The 18,178-nt window shown below is 45.3% G+C and overlaps 1 protein-coding gene across 11 annotated transcripts in view; it reads left to right on the top strand.

The window, feature by feature from the left end:
* The window catches only part of Fyn (FYN proto-oncogene, Src family tyrosine kinase), a 200,511-nt gene that overhangs the window by 72,812 nt on the left and 109,521 nt on the right, over window positions 1-18,178 (top strand). For 7 of the 11 annotated variants that reach the window (XM_076552432.1, XM_076552435.1, XM_006984305.4 and 4 more), the window contains one exon: window positions 14,955-15,024. The exons of the other annotated variants lie outside the window; for them this stretch is intronic. Coding sequence is in view for 3 of the 7 variants with exons in the window: in XM_006984305.4 (XP_006984367.2) it covers window positions 14,955-15,024 (70 nt within the window). In the remaining 4 variants the exon portion in view is untranslated. The remainder of the gene's footprint in view (window positions 1-14,954; window positions 15,025-18,178) is intronic. 11 annotated transcript variants of the gene reach the window in all.

The following is an 18,178-nucleotide window of genomic DNA, read 5'->3' as shown; positions in this document are numbered from 1 at the left end:
GGTGGCCTCTTCTGCCAGGGTCCGGGCATTTGCCCCCTTGTGCGTTTACAGTCAGTGAACTTGATGGACAAGTCTCTGTGTCCGCCTCGACTCCCCTGCCCAGCCTTTCTCCTCTGCCTTGTCTGTAGCAGGGAAGTGATTGATACAAATGTTCCCACTAATTAGAATAAGAACTCGGCTTGGGAGAGCAACAGGAGCTGACCTGGGAGGAGAGGAAGGTAGATGTCTTCAGTTGGAGGCCAGCCTGGTCTACATAGTGAATTCCAGGCCAACCAAGGCTACATAGAGAAACCTTATCTCAACAAAACAAATGAAGACAATGTTGCTTAAAACAATACAACATTCCTTAAAAGGTGGGAGAAAGCTGGGAGTCCTGTGCAGAGATTTTTTAAGTGCCGGTCACAATTGCCCTGGTCCCCGACTGGCTGCATCCCACCTAGCTTTGCCCTGAGAATGTGGATGTGCTCTCCCTCAACTTTGAAATCCCTTTACTTTTTGTCTAGTTAAGGAAATGAGTGTTTCCATTACTGTTAATCTGAATATGTGGAAGAGAAAAATGTGTGAATTTTCCCCTTAGTCACCGAGCCTCATTTCTTAAAGAGTAAATGTGAATTTTCCAAGGAAGGAAGCAGCATTGCCTGTCTGCAGTAGCATCCACTGAGCACTGGGAAGGTACAAACAAGCCCAGAAATCCTTTGCAGTTCCTCTTCACCACAGTGCTTCGAACTGGGTCAGAATTATCCTTGTTTTACAAATGAGGCAGCTGGAACTCCAGAAACGAAGCCAGCCTTTCTGGGGCCACATGTCCCGGCTGGGTCAGAGCCTCATGAGGATGGCTGCCCAGCCCTGCCTTTAACTGCATCCTGCTGAGATGGGGTGCAGAGGCCCAGTGTCGACCCCGTGGCTCATTTGTTCCCAGAGACCTAATTTGCCCTTCTGGTACCTGCCTAACAGGGGGCCTGGAGCATGACCAACATTCAGTGTATTTGTTAAATGAATGTGTTTTCACAGCCGAAGAATTCATTATAACCATTCGTCTCATCCTGGTGATGTCTTTGGCCACTTTTGAATCTGTTTTGAAACCTCTTTGGAAGTGAATTTAGAAACCTGTATTAGGGCTGGTGAGACGGCTCACGGGCACTGGCAGCCAATCCTGGCACCTGAGCTTGATCCCTGGAACCCCCATGGTAGAAGGAGACAACCGACTCCCACAGTTGTCTTCTGAGCCACACACACACACACACACACCATGGCACACATGTACCACCCAACACACAATACACCTCTCATCCAAATGCAAACTAATGAAAACATTCGGTAACATCAGTAGTATGTGACTCCCGGGGTGGTGCAGACAAGGCCTCTGATGGATGTCCATGTTCCTCAGCAAACCTCAGCTGAACAGTAGAAGTACAGTTATTAGGTAGACGCCTAGCTTCTCTTTGATGTGAGCTTCTATAATCAAATTTTAAAATTTTTCTGGCTTTAAAGTCTTCAGTGTAGGCAAGGTGGTGAGCTATAAAGAAATGAGAATATTTCTTAGTCACACCAATACCGAGATAACTGTGTTATGGTGTAGTTATTTCCTGTGTGTATGTTTTGATCTCGCTTCTTCCATTTATTATTATAATTTTTCTAATGTAATTAAAGAACTATGATGTTTTCTGTTCTGGGAACAGACTGATTATCTAACTATGCAGTTAAATATTCTCATAGTTCATATTGTAAGTAGTGTAGTTGGAGATGTTCTGGCACCAAAGGACTTGCCTCTCTGATTACTTCTTGATGAAGGAATAGGTTTGAGTGAATAGAAGCATAAACTCTTCATACATAAAAAGATTCTTAATACAAATGTAAAAGAAGCCGGGCGGTGGTGGCGCACGCCTTTAATCCCAGCACTCGGGAGGCAGAGCCAGGCAGATCTCTGTGAGTTCCAGGCCAGCCTGGGCTACAGAGTGAGCTCCAGGAAAGGCGCAAAGGTACACAGAGAAACCCTGTCTTGAAAAACCAAAATAAATAAATAAATAAATAAATAAATAAATAAATAAATAAATAAAAATAAAAATGTAAAAGAAACACTTTAATCCTTCATAAAGTAAAAATAAGGTGGAGAGGTAGTCGGTGATAGAATGCTTACCATGGCAAGGCCCTAGGGTCAGCTCTCAGTGCCACCAAAGTTAATTTACCAGAAATTTCTTATCTTCTGTCTTCCATTTTATGTAATGTCTGCAATTTCATTGGCCTGTGTCCTCAGCACACATGAGTTTTACTTGTCACCAGCCTTACCCATAGTGTGACTGGAACCTACATGGCCAAATCATATAAGGGTTTTCTTACCCTTGTGATTGCCATGATGCCAGGGTTTCTATCTGTTTGGTTTGCTGGTGTATCTCTGGCTCTCTGGCCAGGGTCTGACACATAGTATCCACTCAGTCAGTACTTACTGGATGTATGAGTAAAAAGGGTATTTTCCGCCTCCCCTCCCCTTCCCCTTCCTTTCCCTCCTCCTCCCCCCTACCCCCTCCTCTCCCTCCTCCTTCTCCTCCTCCTCCTCCCCCCTTGTGTTCCCTTTATAGACTCCCAGACAAGCTGTTATTTCCTTACATCGGCAATACATGCACCAGTTCACGAGAGTTTGTGGTAGTCGAGAGCTTAGCCCGGACACCTGACCAGTGGGCCTCAAGTCCTGGCCATGCAACGCTCCTCGGCTTTGTAAGATTACAAAGATTAGATATCTTGAGCAACTTAATTCATTTCTCCCTGATTCCATTATTTACCTGCAAACAAGTGCTAGACCCCATGCATTTGACAGGAGAGACTGAAGCGCAGCACAGAACCCGGCAAGTAATAAAAAATATTCAATGAATAGTAGCTGTTTTCCCTCACTCATTTTCAGCAACAGCCTGTTCTGAGACTTGAGCTCTGGCCTATGTCTTGGGGACATAGAGATTAATCCTCGATGAGAAGTCGTCTGAGCTTTGAGGCGGATTCTCCTGGCTTATTCTGCCTGTACTTTAGTGTCATTGTTAACCGAAGCCATGGACTTGTCATGCAGGATTGCTGTGAGGACACGTACCAAAGTGTCTCAGCTCTTCATTATGGCCTCTGGCTGCCCAATGACAGCATGGCTGTGGTGGTGATTTTGTTACCATGCATGCATGCATGCATGTGTGCATGCACTTCTTTGCCGCTAGCAAGGTGGTCTGCAGTTTTCACTTTTTTGGTGACCCAGAACCTAGTACATTTTCTGCTATGTGTCTGTCGTATATTGTGTGACTGGAGACCACTTCCTCAGGAGTCCTGTGGATGTGCTTCTGTTGCTGTCAGGGCTGCCCGTCAGTACTGCAGACTGTGCGGCATCAGTGCGAGAAATGGATCTCCTCACACCTCACACTGGGGACTGGAAGGGCTGATTGGTTTCTCTCTTGCAGATGTCTGTCCTTCCCTTCTGTCGTCACGTCTGACCTTCGCTGGGTTCACCCTCCCTCTCTGGTGATCTCACTTTAACTTCATTTCCTCCTTAAAGATCCCATCTCCAAACATTTGTGGTCCAGTGAGCTGCACTGGGGGTTAGGACTTAAACATTCGAATCCAGGGTGAGAGCACAATTCAGTCCATACCAATGTTCTTGAATTTTTGTCTTTTATTTAATTAAAGAAATGGTAGACATAACTGTTGAATTTTGTAGCCTGCTTCCCATAGGTTGAAAGACAGGGCTAGTGGGCTGTGTCTGTGACCTGGATGGGGGATCGACACCTGCTTTAGGATTGGCTTTTGATTTGTCCCAAGATGGTTTCAGAGACAAGGGACTCTAATGGGTGGGCCAGCCTTCTGCAAACCCAGCAATTACTTTAGCTCAGGACTTGCACACATTTTTCATAAAGGCCAGATTATAAATATTTCATCTTTGTGGGCCATACGGACTCCTTTGAGACAATTCTGCTATTGTCATTTGAAAGCAGCCCCAGACAAAACACAAGCAAATGGGTGTGGCAATGTGCCAATACATTTTCATTTATCGACACTGAAATTTGAATTTTTTTCTCTTTTCCAGCCATTTAATTCATGGGCCATACAAAACCAATCAGACCTTCCCACAGCTGTAGCTGTGGCTTCCTCGCATTGGTGGCAGGAATCAGTCTTTCAACTAAAAGGCTCTTAAAGGAACTGGCCCGGGTGGATTTGTCCATATAATTCTGAACTGATTATGACATTTGATTTCTGTCATTTATCTCCGTTTTCAGAATTCATGATAAAGAATGGCTTGAAAAGCACGTTATTCTTCTGTCAGGAGAGCTCGAGCCAAGGACTGGGGGCTAGGGGGGTTGGTTGAAGGACCCACAGTATCATCCCCGGGCAGCTGGTGGAATTGTGGGTAGGGTTGGCATCAGAAAGCTCGCGCAAGAGCAGCAGAGCTTGAGGTGAGAAGTGCCCCTCTCTGGGGAGCTAGTGTTTAAGGAAGTGGAGTAACTGGGGGTACACAGATTTCTACACTGCGGGTGTAGAGAATGGAGCATCTCTGGGACCAGGCTCCCTGGCCGTTCTCTCAGGGTGAGTGAGATTTCCTCCTCAGGAACCCCACACCCTCCAGCCTGTACATACCTCTTGAAGCACACACAGTATGTGGGGCTGTGGGATAGAGCCATTGTGTGTGTGTGTGTTTCACTTCCTGTACAGGTGGCCTTCATTCTCACGGTGCTGACCTAATTACAGGAATAAACCTTTCCTCCAGAGGGTCCTAGAAATGAACTGTCCGCAAAGGCCAGTCTGACCAGCCTCCTGCACACCAGGGTCCCTGGGACTGTTGTTGTGTTGGATGTATAATGATGACAGGCTGATTCTGACCAGGAGACTGAGATCAGGGTGTCCCCAACCCCAAAGGGCCACCTCTCCCTCCCCGTGAAGCTGGCTGTTCTGAGGTCGGCCAGCACTGCTCATTGCTGACTCCCTGAGTACGTGTGTGCCAGTGTGAGCATCTTAGGAGCCTGGAAATTCAAAGGCAGGGATGGAGTTCAGGGAGTCATTTTCAGTATTTAGACCACTGCTTGGAGATCATTCACCTGTCCAAGCACTGCTGTGAAGGCAGGAATAGACTGGTCTCATGCAGTGATTCTCCAAGGAAACCTCAAGTGTCTTCTAGGCACCAGAAGGTGATTTTCCCTTCTAGGATGTTGCAGGCTGTAAACCAAGGTTCCAAAAAATATTTTGATGTATATGAAGTTGGCCTTGAATAGCCCAATTTTTACTTAAAAATCAATTAAGATAAAATTAAAATGGTGGGTGTTACTTACCGAAACTGTCTGCTTCATGCCATCCTAACATAACAATACAAAATGCCTTTACACGATAGTCATCTTAAGTGAATAAAACCCACAGTTTAATGAAATGGCACTTTGAAGCTTTTAGCACGATAAATCTTTGGATTATCTTATCTTGTTTAAATTAATTTGCAGCGTTCCTCTGCTTTCAGTTCTGTTTTGTTTCTGATTTCTTTGGGTTGACGCCAAGAGTTCTAGGGTTTTCTTAATGGAAATGTTCTTGTGTTCTTGCATAAAAATGTGAAAAAGCGTTAAGTGCACTGGTGATGGATTTTTTAGGCGAGCTCCTCTTGTTAGCGGCAGCCAGGTGGGAAAGGAAGTGACTCAAACAGTGCAGACTCCTCGGCCCCTCTAGTCTCTAGCAGGGAACTTCACCGAGAGTAGTTAGTAACGGTGCCTCTAAACTTCAAAGGCTGGTTTTTATCTATTATGAATTTGATATGAATAAAACATGCCCCTCATTCATGCTGCTGTATAACCTGGGTTGTATATGACTGCATCAGAATTCATCCAGCTCTTCTGTAGTAGGTGCTAAGTTTAAGTTGTTGCCGGTTTGAAACTGTTACCAGCAGGACCTCGGAGGGCAAGCACATTGAGTGTTCTGTAGGCTAGACCCCTGGCTCTTGCAGTCCCTTTTTGAGCACACCCACCCGCAGTGAGTGAGAAGTCCTCAGGAGCACTCCGTCTCCTCACCAGCCTTCCCCGGTGTCTGTCTTGGTTAGGTTAGCCAGTCTGGCCAGTACATGCTGGTGTAGTGCACTGTGGGTTTGCTTTTCTTTGGTAATTAAACCATAACATTTTAAGTGTGTGTTGGCTATTTCCTGTTTTGCCTTCTCAACTATTTGCCTATTTCCTGGTGGATTATCCATGTGTGTGTATATACATATGTACACACACACACACACACACACACACACACACACACACACACATACACGTGCTGTAATCGCCTCCTTCTCTTCCTCGCCTTTTGACTCTCTTGATGGCATTTCATGAAGATAATCTTAATTTTACTATACTCCAGATTGAGCTATTCTTTGTTTTTGGTCAATATGTTTTTGTGTTCTGGTTTAAAAATCTTGGCCTGTTGCAAAATGTGAAGGGTTGTTTTCTAAAATGCTTCTATTTGACCTTTTTTCATTCTGCCATCCATCTATAACTAATTTTTATGCAGAGTCTTCCTCAAGATACTGATATTATGTGTGTTTGCTGTAACAAGTATAACAAAACCCGTGACTTGAAATAGCAGAAATGTTTCCCCTCAGAAATGTAGTCGAGAGGCCAGAAGTTCAGAGCAGGTTGGTGGCTCCTGGAGCTTGGCAGGAAGAGCCAGCCCTCTGCTTGCTGCTGGTGGGGACCCGCCATTCTTCCTTGACCTCACTCCTCGGTTCCTGCCACAGCGCTCTGATCTTTGTCTCCCTCAGTTCATGGCCTTCTTCCCTGGGAGTCTCTTTGGGTCTGTGTCCTTTTATTTAAGGTACAAAAAAAAAAAAAAAAAAAAAAAAAAAAGTAAAATCCCACTGGATCCAGGACTAACTATTTTATGTAACCTCACCTTAACATCCACAGCCATCTTGTTTCCAAGTAAGGTCACTTTGTGAGGTGCTTGGAGGTCAGGATTCCAGCCTGTCTTTTGGGGAGAAACAATTCAACTTAATACATCCAGTGAACCCGTGTACTGAACTCAGTCTTGTCTTCACATTGACTGAGTGACCATCACTGTGTGCGTTAGACTGTTTTGCTCTGTTGGTCTATTTGAGTGTCCATGCACAAATGACTGCTCTCGACCACTGGTTATTCTGTAGTGAATCTCCATAGCTGATAAAGTCTTGTTTTCTTTTTCAGGATTTTTCTTGCTTTTGGTCCTTTGCATTACCTGATAATTTCTGATTATTGATTCATTCCAGAAAGAAAGTACTAGTTGTTCTTTTTATTTAAAATTAAATTAAAGATTCAATTTGTGAGAGAATTAATGTCTAAAAAGTCCTGAGATTTCCATGTGCTGCAATCCTTCAGCCCTCCTGCTTGTGCAGCAAGCTCCTCCCCAACTGAGCCCAAGCTCCTCCCCCAATGGGCCCAAGCTCCTCCCCACTGGGCCCAAGCTCCTCCCCAACTGAGCCCAAGCTCCTCCCCCAATGGGCCCAAGCTCCTCCCCCACTGGGCTCAAGCTCCTCCCCCACTGGGCCATCTCTCCCATCCTGGTATTTGGTTGTCTTTTTTGGAGATTTGTTAAAACCAAGGAAGGGAGAAAAGGAAAGCTTCTGCTTCCTATTACCACCATTAAGGATATTTTGCACATTGACTAAGCTTAACAGGACCAAGATTAAAATCAGTCTCACAGATTCCAAACCAGAGCTGGAGAAATAAAACAAGTACTTCAGAAATTCTGTTTTTATGAGAAGTTTGTTGGTTTAAAGCCTGGCATCCTCAGGGATGGTTAAAACAAGTTCTTGGTAAAGAGAAAGTTAGCACAGTGTTGGTTCATCAATGCTGTAACTGCAAACGTTAACATGGACTGTAAAAGATGCTGGGCTAAGATTGGGTATTGGACCAAGTGGGGAACTAGATCTCTAATTGCCAGTGCCCTGAGAACCTCAGACCTGGAGATGATGATGGCTCAGGGCAGTTGGGAGTCTGAGTGAAAGCTGGTCTGTTCTACTTCTATTTAGTAATGAGATTTTTTTTTTCTTTGCTTTTCAAGATAGGGTTTCTCTGTGTAGTTTTGGTGCCTTTCCTGGAACTCACTCTATAGCCCTGGCTAGCCTCGAACTCACAGAAATCCACCTGCCTCTGCCTCCTGAGTGCTGGAGTTAAAGGCACCACCACCGTGTGTGTGTGTGTGTGTGTGTGTGTGTGTGTGTGTGTGTGTGTGTGTGTGTGTACACGTGTACTGATTATGTAAGAGACACACCAGGTTCTGGTACTAAAAAATAAAATTTAAATTATAGGATGTTCTTTTAACATCCCATCTACTCTCAAGCTTGAAGTGGTCACCGCCTACATCTCAGGTTCTGTGTGATCCACTGTTCACCTCCCTTCTGAGCTGGATGTGTAATTATGAAGAGGTGCATTTCTTAGCCTTCCCTGGAGCCACTCCAGGGTGTCTCTTTAGGGGGAGCCAGGGGACATGCTTAGCAGGTACACATGCATCAGAGCAATGCAGTGTTTTTAATCAGACTAGATTGCAGATCCTAGAAATAGTTTGCCCTAAAAGGGCAACTCAGAAACAATTCACATTTGCTATAACACAGTATTTGCTTCATTTTCGCATTCTACCTGCTGCCTGATGTGATTTCAGGACTAGGAAGAAAAAGATGGGATTATTGCACACATATATTTCATTCTAATGAGTCTTAGAGACTCAAAGTCCACCCCACACTGGACCGTTAACTCATTGTTCCAATGACATTTACTTCATTTATTTCTAACCGTAAATGAATGGCATATAGATTTCAACATCAGTAATAATAGTAATAATAATATTTCACGATCTCAGGAATCTGATCTTGGCTTCTTAGTCGCCAAGAATGAGCGCTTCGCTGATTTTGGGGTGCCTTGCTCACAGTGTGCGTCTGCCGTCTCATCCTGGTCCTCACATTAAAAAGAGCAGCCAGCTTTTACAGTTTGACTCTCCCATCCCCTTAGTCTGTGGTCAGTACTTCCTTCCTGCTGGCGGCGTGCCTGTATGCTCTTCCCTCTGTCTTCCTCCTCCTTCTCCTCATCTCTCTGCTATTTACTCCCACTCAAAAAAAAAAAAAAAAATCAGGAAACAACCCGCACAGCCTTGCTTGAGTCCATACAGCGTGTTGGAGGGAAGCCAGATGGACAGGAGGGTTAGCTAGTGGGTCAGTGAGTCCTTCCCCCAAAGCCCTGTTAATCACGCCCGCCCCCACCCAAAGGAGGAGGGAAGCCTCCAGTCAGCCAGAGTGGTTTTGCTTCCCTGGGGAATCATCCTGGTCCTGGCTGTGGCTTTGTGTGCTCGCTGCTTGTTCAGTGTATTATTCCATCATTTGGCGCTCCGATTTCTCAGACAATTTAGCTGTAGTTTTTCAGAGACTGTTGTAGCTGGGGGGGATTCGGGGCCGAGTTTGAAATCTCTTGTTATTGTGCACATAAGCTGCCAGCCTTTACTTCACGCTACACATAACAACAGTCATCACAGGCGAGCTGAAGAAAGGGAGAGACAGGGACTCACCACCCCTCTCAGCCCTCACTCTTGCCGTTTAAGATGTAGAGCTTGTGTTTTACCTTGTAAATAATAGATGGTTGGGTTTTTTTTGGTTTGGTTTGTTTTTTTTTACTTACTGTTTTTGTTTTATCTTGGGATTTTTCTAGCAATGCCACAGGCCCAGCATCTCCTGGATGGATGTGGCTTAGTGACCCTGTGGGACAAAGTCTGATTTCCATCTGTTCCCTTTATCCTAGAAGAGATAACAGCTCTCCCATGTCATATCCATTCCGTAACTTTTGTGGAAAGCACCCCACTGTAAGAGACACCCCTTGTTACATGCATGAGATCCATTGATGTATTCAACCAGTCAACAAATATTTTTCAGTGCTTGCTACACATTTGGTTCCCTTGAGAGATTGTACGTGTTTGCGCTAGTGTCAGGCTGGTGTCAGAGCGCTTGGTCCACAGCCTGGGTAAAAATTCCCATCTCTCCTGTCCTCTAGTTTGAACACTTCTTGGGAGCTTCTTGGCTGCAGTGAATGTGGTTTCTCACTTGCAAAACATGGTCTAGGCTGTGCGTCCTTCCCAGATGACGCGTTGTGGTTGGGACCTAAGCAGCCTGTGCCCTGGATATTCCTGTATGCCAACAAGGTGAGCGAAGAGAAGCCAGAGCTGGGAAGCAGCAGGAGCTCCTGTGAGACATTCTCAATCCCAGGAGGCTTTTTGGTTGCTCAGTCAGCAGATGTTGTAAATTCCAGGCCAGGTACTGTGCAAGCACTGTGAGCAGAACAGTGGCCACGAGATTCCTTCCCTCTGGCTAAAGGTAACTGATAAGCCAGGCACAAGAATGGTAGCTGTGGAGTTTGAAATTCATCACATGGGATGCTGTTGGGAACTGGGGAAGGAAGAAGAGGAAGGAGGACAGGAAAGAGAAAGCCAAAAGGGTCTGAGGGGAAAAGAGCGTGTGAGGCAGAAGCTGGGCAGACATTCTGTGAGACAGTCAGTGTGCTGTTCACTCCCTGACAGAAAATTCAGTCTCCTCAGGCCACTGTGACAAACCCAGCAGAGTACTCTCCCCCAGTGGCTAGCAAGCTAGGACACCAAAGATGTTGGAGACATTGCCATCTCCACAACTATGCATAACTCTTACATATGAATCAAAATGATACTAAAGTCACATGTGGTTCCGTGTAATGGCCAGTCTGTTTGCTTTTCTCAACAAGGTCTTCACTAAGAACCAGGGGCTTCTAAAGGGGTATAAATGCCTGCATAAGGTACTGCCCCTCAGATCTTTTCCAGACCAGATAGCTGCCCCCAATTCCACAAGTAATTGGAGCAGATCCAGAAGCAGACTCAGCCCCAAGCTCCCCTTTATTTACCCTTCAGTAATTACATATCTTCCCCATTGGAGGCTGAGCAATTAGTCTCCCATTGTCTTCACAGGAAATGACATCCATGTGACTTCTTGGGAAGGCAACTGTTGACCACTCTGGTTAAGATAATTTGGAAAGTGCTCAACATTTCCTCTGGATGATTGAGTCCAGCTGACTTGGAAAGCTTTTGGAAATGCACAGATGAGACACGGTCATCATAACCAGAACAGCACTGGGTCAGTTCCCTGAACAAAGTGACCCTCTGAAGTGCTGCTCTGGTCTCGTCAGCTTGTGAGGGAGCGCAGCGCCTTGCCATCCTGTCCCTTTTATAACGTTTTCTTGGGACTTACTCCTTAAAACACTTTCTAGAGTAAACAGTTGCCAACTCCACTCAGGGAGTCCTGAACAATGAGGAATGCATTGGGAACGCAGGTGCTGCAGCCCTGCGCTCTGCTTCTCTGTGTTCTGTGTCTCCAGGATCAGCAAAAGAGCCATGGAAGTCCCAGGCCTCGTACACACACACACCATTGGACAAGAAAGAGGTTCTCTCAGAAGAGTGAGATGTTCCTAGTAAAACATTCTTCTCTCATTGCCTATATTGGGCCCATATTTATTTTTGACCCAATCACTGGCAAGAGTTTGGGGGTCTCTTGAGTCAGACCCTCTCCAGCCTTAGTATACACACGGATCGCCTGGGAAAGCTTGGTTTGAGTGAAGCCATAGGGCTGATACTCTTGAGAAGTGTCCAAGTGGGTTGGTGTCCTGCAAAGCCCCAGACCATTCAGATGCCCACCCCCCAGTGAGCTTGTTTTCCCCTGCTCCCGAGGCTCATGGCTGGTAAAGCTTGTATGAGGGTTCCATTAGGAAGAAGAAAGCGAGAATAACCCTGTATTGATGAGAATTGTATTGGCAATACCTGTTCACAGTGTGTATTGAAAATGTTGCCTTTAACTCAGAAGTCGTACACAGCCTGTGGTGTGCCTTTGAAACAGAAAGTACATGGGGTTATACACTATTGTGTGGGAGTACCCATAAAAACAGTATTACTCCTTTATAACTACACACACATTGGAGTTCAAAAAACAGTAGTCAACTCACCTCTTTGTTAACCTTCAGTTACTTTGACCAGTAACTAATATCATGTATCCAAATCCTAATGAAATGGGAATAGATGTGCTTAAGTATAAAGAGTGTAAGGTGCCAAGTCTGCCCCTTGTTCTTACAGTAGATAGCTCATCAGCCTTGGGAGTTACTGGAGAAGAAGAACACACTCCCACGTATCCTAAGAGTCACTTGACATGATGTTAGGTTTGAAAGATTCTGCCAGTGGTAGACTTCTGCCAAAGCCTTGGTCACTGTGCCCTGATTACTGATTTTTCAGTGGAGAAAATCATTATGCTTTCTTCATTTAAAAAGGGAGAACTGTCCTGGTTTTTGTTTGTTTTTGGCAAAAGATACGCAGTCATCCCTTGCTGAAGCTACTTAGGAAAAAGGATAATATAGACAGTCTTGTCCTTCATGAGTCTGATTCATCACAGATGCTTTGGGGCTTGCAATGAAGCATGTGGCCAGATGTTACATAGACCCACCTGAGGTGGTCATGAGTGGTTGTCATCTCTGGCCTCATATGCAGAGCCATCACTCCTGGGGCAATGGGGAAGGAATGTGGGCTTCCACCATTTCATCTGCTTGATCTCCCCATCCCAGCACCACAGCTTCACCTCTGTGTGATTGGCAGGAAGTCGGATCTTGGTCCAATTTCCAGGAGATGCCAAGTGGTGCTAACTGGCCTTGCCAACATGGTTTTACCATTCTTTTCTATGCAAGACTCTAGGAAGTGGAGAGATTTCTAGCTGCTCTGGACCCGCTGATGGAAGCTGCTGGACTTGATGCTCCAGGAAGGCAGGCATTGTACTTATCTCTCTTTTTTTTTTTTTTTTTTTTTTTTTAATTTTTCGAGACAGGGTTTCTCTGTGTAGCTTTGTGCCTTTCCTGGAACTCACTTTGGAGACCAGGCTGGCCTCAAACTCACAGAGATCCACCTGCCTCTGCCTCCCGAGTGCTGGGATTAAAGGCATGCGCCACCACCGCCCTGTACTTAATCTCTTACGTATCCACGTATTGCTTGTCAGTGAGTACGTGAACAGCTGGTCTGTTCCCAGAGACCTGTCAATCAGCAATTGACAGATGAAGCATCTACTCTCTAAAAAGAAGAGAACATTCTGTTGCCTGACTTCAGTCATTTGTAATCCAAATATAGAATGCTGAGGTGTCCATCTACATATTTAGGACCTCATAACTGCCAAAGAGAGATGAGATAATTTTAATATTAGCCAAGCTTTGTACAATCAGTGTTCTTAATCGCTGATTGGTTCACACAGTACTGATGAATGCCTCCCTTCCCATGAAAGTAATAGGGGAGAGTGTTATTAAAAAGGAATAAAAAGTTAAAATGCTTAGATGTTAAAATGCTTAAAACGTGAAATATAAAGTATTCTATCAAAATATAATTTAAAAGACTAGAAAACAAAAATTTAATGTAATACCAATTAGGAAAATCAAGACAGCGAAAGATAATAAGAGTTAGGAGAGGCTTAATCTCGTGCTCTTGAATGAGGATATGGCTGGAATTCAAGGGGTCAGGGACGTAGAGAGGAAGAAATCCACTCCTTGTTATTTGTATGGAATAATTTTAGCTGTCTATAGAATAGAATAAGAATAGAGTTGTGAATGCTTTATGTTACATTATAATCAAGGACATCATGAAATATGATTTTTCATTTAAGAATACTTAAAATGGCATTTATTTTAGTTTTTGCAGAAAATCATTTAAATATTGAAGGAAGTCCATCTCAACTTCATTAAAAAAATTTTTTTTGAGACAGCGTCTCACTATGAGGCTATGAAATATTTTGATGACTGAATATGGATGCATTTTGTGACTTAAATTCTTTGCATTTTATATGTTAATTTCAAGTATTTAAAGACATTGTTCTTTAAAAAAAGAACAAGCAACTACAATAAAAATTCCATTTAGAATTCTGAAAAAAATCTGTAGACTGACATAGTCCAGAAAGGCAAAGAGCTCCTGCCCAAGAAAATTCCTGGGCCTCTTACTCGTAGGGATGGGACAGAAGGGACCAGGAGAGGCACAGGCCTGGTGTAGGCCCAGCAGCCGGTGAGGCGGCTGCTGCTTCCTGCCTGGTTAAGAACGTTCGGAAATAAAGTTAGGACAAGTATGAGTTCAGGCTGATGTAATCTCGTGTATGAATGTGCAGGTGATGGGAAGGGATGGGAGGCATGTTTTCTGAAGTCAAGAGAGTTGTTGTGTGTGTGTGTGGGGGGGGTGGAGGGACTAAAGGCTGGGCATGGATTTCTGAAAGTGAGGCATGATGCAGATGTGTCCGGAAGGAAGGGAGAGAAGTGTGTTCTAGCTGGGATGTGGACTCAGCAGCAGGTCTGGGGCCTGGTGTGCAGCAGAGGTGAGAAGCCAGGTCTCAGGCTGGGGCAGGGAGGAGCATGCTGGGCAAAGCTTCCTTCACTCAGCACTGACTGGTGTCTGCTGCTGTTTTCAGCCTGTCTGTGTCCTGAATGTGACTGAGTTGATGGATTTTAACAGTATGGGCGACACTGTGAGGTTGGTTACCACAATTCCTATTTCACAGATAGTCAAATAAGATCCACTGAAGAAGAGAGAGCAAAGAGGCCTGGCCTCCCAGAACTAAACTAGGCAGAAGGAAGAGTGCTGTCATGAAATGGAGAGGAATTGGCTCTAGGGGAAAATGTTACGCTTTTAAGCTTAGGTATTTCCCCATTGTTCTCTTACCTTTGGTTGTTTGAAAGGATCGGAAATTCTTGTATTTGTAAGCGCAGTTTCAGATTGATTCAATTGTTCACAGATATTTTTTTTCTTATTGGTGTATGCTAAGATCATTTGTAAATTGGTTTCATTTTCCTGTGCACAGCAAAGGGGCAGCTGGGAGTTTGCTACTGTGTGGATGGGTGCCCCACACGGTGAAGAGCCCCAGCGAACGAGCACAGGCGAATTAAAGCGGATTGTGAATAAGGTGTTTATTTGCCTTGTTTTTGCAGAGTCAGTCCCGCCGGTGGTTTAGAAGACATGTGGTGTATATAAAGTTTGTGATAGTTGGTGGACATCTGGGTAAGTGTTGCCACGTTTATTTTAACACACTTAGTTATAAAACGGTGCCAATAAGGGGGAGCTACTGCCGCGCCCCTTGCATCCTTCAAGTCTGCACTGAACTTCAAATGAAACCTTTTTAATTAAATGTGGCACTGAGTTGGTGTTTTCTGACAGTATGCCATTTTTCTTCTTAAAACTAATGTTATTAAGTGATGTGGGATTTTCTGAAATCTAGTACGTCTAGATTTGGGAAAGCTCAGATGCACAACCCGGGACACCCATGGCAATTTAGTTACTGTTCCAGCCAACCGTGTAATAGGAGTAATAAACTCACAAAGCAGAGGAATAACACCTCCAAGGCAGAGGGTGCACAATGGCCTGCATGCTGACACGAGAGAGAAGCTAGCTGTTTGAGGAGTGGGAAATGGGCCGCACAGCTTCCTGGGAGCTTGCCCCGGGCTGGGGGCAGTAGCTTGAGAGACCCAGAGAAGCAGCATCCCTGACCTCACTGGTGATGACAAGGAGGGCAGGCCTTGGCGTCAGGGGATCCAGGTTAGAACTCTGCACCTATTTGTTGTCTCATAACCTCTCGGATTCTTCTGTAAACCAAGGCCTTTAGTATTTCTACTCTGCAGGATTGTTGTGGGAATAAGTGAGCTCAGAAATACTGGGCATAGTAGGTGCTCCACAGCAGCCCTGTTCATGACAGAGCCTCCTTGTTTGGGGACCACATGTGCCATTAAAGCTAAGCCACTCAAAAGGTGTGTGTCTTCAGCAGGAGACTGCGGAATGGGTTGGTCACACACGTGACTTCACGGGGGGGGGGGGGTGGGGGGGGTGGGGGGGGTGGGGGGGGGGGGTGTGTGTGACCTAGGCCTCCTTCTGGAACCCCAGGAAGCCGTTCTCAGACAAGCACAGCTAACTTGGCTTCCTTTCCTGCCACCTTGCAACCGAGTGAGGTCACGTTGTTGGAGCTTTTGGTTAAAGTATGATACCATTTCCATCCACATGAGTAAGAAGGGACAGCAGTGAGGAAATGATACTTTTGGTTTGTGCAGGCTTTTATTTCCAAACCTTTTTGCATTTTACCTTCCATGGTCATGTAGCTTCATAGAGACCCAAGAATTTGGTTTTGGGGTGAAGCCTTTACCTGCATTTGGGGGAGAATCAGCCATGCCACTGCAGAGGGGTGTTGATGTTAAGGTCACACGTTTCTGTTTCATGAATCATGGACATGACCTCAGGAGATCTCTATGATAATCTCTAAAGAGCCAAAAAGTCTCTTCAACAAAATTTCTAACCGGGGGTACAAGTCCTCTCAGAGATAAGGAACTTGCTTATGGTAAGGCAGCTTGCTGATACATGAGGCATGAGACAGAGGGATTAGGCCTGGTCTCTCCAGCCCTCTAGGGAAGTACTGATTACTACAATATAGGATAATATTTCAGAACAATTAGAAAAAGAACGCAAACGTTCCAAGCATGTAGAAGTATTTGCTTTTGAGGAGCTGGAATACTCATTCTGACTTGATCACTAGACACTGTGTATGTGCATTAAATCATTGTACTGAACCCAGATGTTTCGTCTTAACGAAAAATAAAATAATAAACACTTAGGGGACACAAGGAAACTGTTTGAGAATTGATCCTACTGTCCCATATCTTGGTTGTGGTGGCGTTCATGCAAATGTAGGCTTTTGTGAAAGCTCACAGAACTGTACAGTAGAGAGGGGGTTTTGTTGTTGTGAATGAAGGATGGAAAGAATGGCCTCTTAGACAGAGGACAGTTAACTCACTGAAACGAGAGTGGGATGCGGGCGAGTGGAAAGAAAGAAGCAGCCTGCTCCTTACATCGGGCTGTGTGGGGGGCGGGACTTAGGCTGAGCCCTTCCTGCCACCACAGTGTCTGGCCCCTGGACGGATGTGATGAGCACTGAAGTATTCGTTGTGTCGTGTGCCCCCCCCCCCATCACCTCACTGTCCCACACACCGGTCCACCATGTCCAGATGCTCTTCTTCCTCTGCCACCTGTCCTCCTGTGGACTAAACTGACCAGCTCCCCTTCTTACATCTTTTTTCCTCTGGTGTTATGTCCACGGCCCGCACCACCCCGGGAAGCTCTTAGAAGAGGCTCCTGCTTTACAGTTCCTCTCTTGCGGATGCCCAGCACCGAGGCACTGTACGTATCAGGAACTGGGGATGCCTTGCCTCTGAAGATGATGTTAGTAGATAGCCAGCCCCAAACTCTCTTCTCATCCATTACTCTCATACTGAGCACCCAGTGATGCTTGGAAGAGGCTTTCTGTTGAGTAGTCTTCTAAGAACAGAACTGTTGGAAGGGGAGAAGTCCAGGAGCTCCGAGGAGCAAATATGTCATCCTCTGTGTCCTGGCACTCTGAGCTGAGACGGCAGAGTGCTGTGTTTGAATCTGTTGAGGTACAAGTCTTCCTCAGATTCTGACTCTTCATTATGAGTCGATACATTTAAGATTGTTAAAACTACAACTTGTGAATATCTTGGAAAGCCAAGATTCTCCCTCACCTCTGGGCCTTATCAGGGTGAGAGATAAGTGCATAGAGAACGTGGTTCTCATCTGGGGTCACCTTGCCTTAGAGGGTGTTTGGTGATGTGAGGGATGCTGCTAAATGCCCTGCAATACACAGGACAGCAGCACATATGCCCAAACCCAGAAAATAACCCCAAATGTTAGCAAAATGCCTAAAGTGCCCACTGTTTAGAGGGTTTATATTTTAAAATATTTTAATATCTAATTATATTATACATGTAACCACCTGTAAAGGGCTCAGAATGCAGAGGCCTGAGATGGCTACCAAGAAGCTACCTCCTTCATGAAGCTTCCTGACTTCGTTAGGAGTCAGGCTTCCTCCCGATTCTAAGCAAAAACAGATCTAATGAGGTTTTGCTCAGACAGACAGATCATACTGAACAGGTCCACAGAAGGAAAGGGAATTTCTCACGGCGTGCTCTCAGCATCTATAGCCGGGGCTGTCTGTCTCATGCTGTAGACGTCAGCCCAGCTTCCTCAGGTGTGTCTGTCTGCAGATGAGATGGTATTGCGGTCTGAGTGGTCCTCCTCCTGAGTCGATGGTAGTGATTCCGGTGTGATGGAAATGTGCTTAGGGAGGAGAGGGGTCTCATTACAGATGATTGAG

This window comes from Peromyscus maniculatus, chromosome 16, assembly GCF_049852395.1.
Source record: "Peromyscus maniculatus bairdii isolate BWxNUB_F1_BW_parent chromosome 16, HU_Pman_BW_mat_3.1, whole genome shotgun sequence".
NCBI classification, from domain to species: domain Eukaryota; kingdom Metazoa; phylum Chordata; class Mammalia; order Rodentia; family Cricetidae; genus Peromyscus; species Peromyscus maniculatus.
The sequence above is the reverse complement of the archived record's forward strand: the minus strand, read 5'-3'. Positions and strand labels throughout refer to the sequence as shown.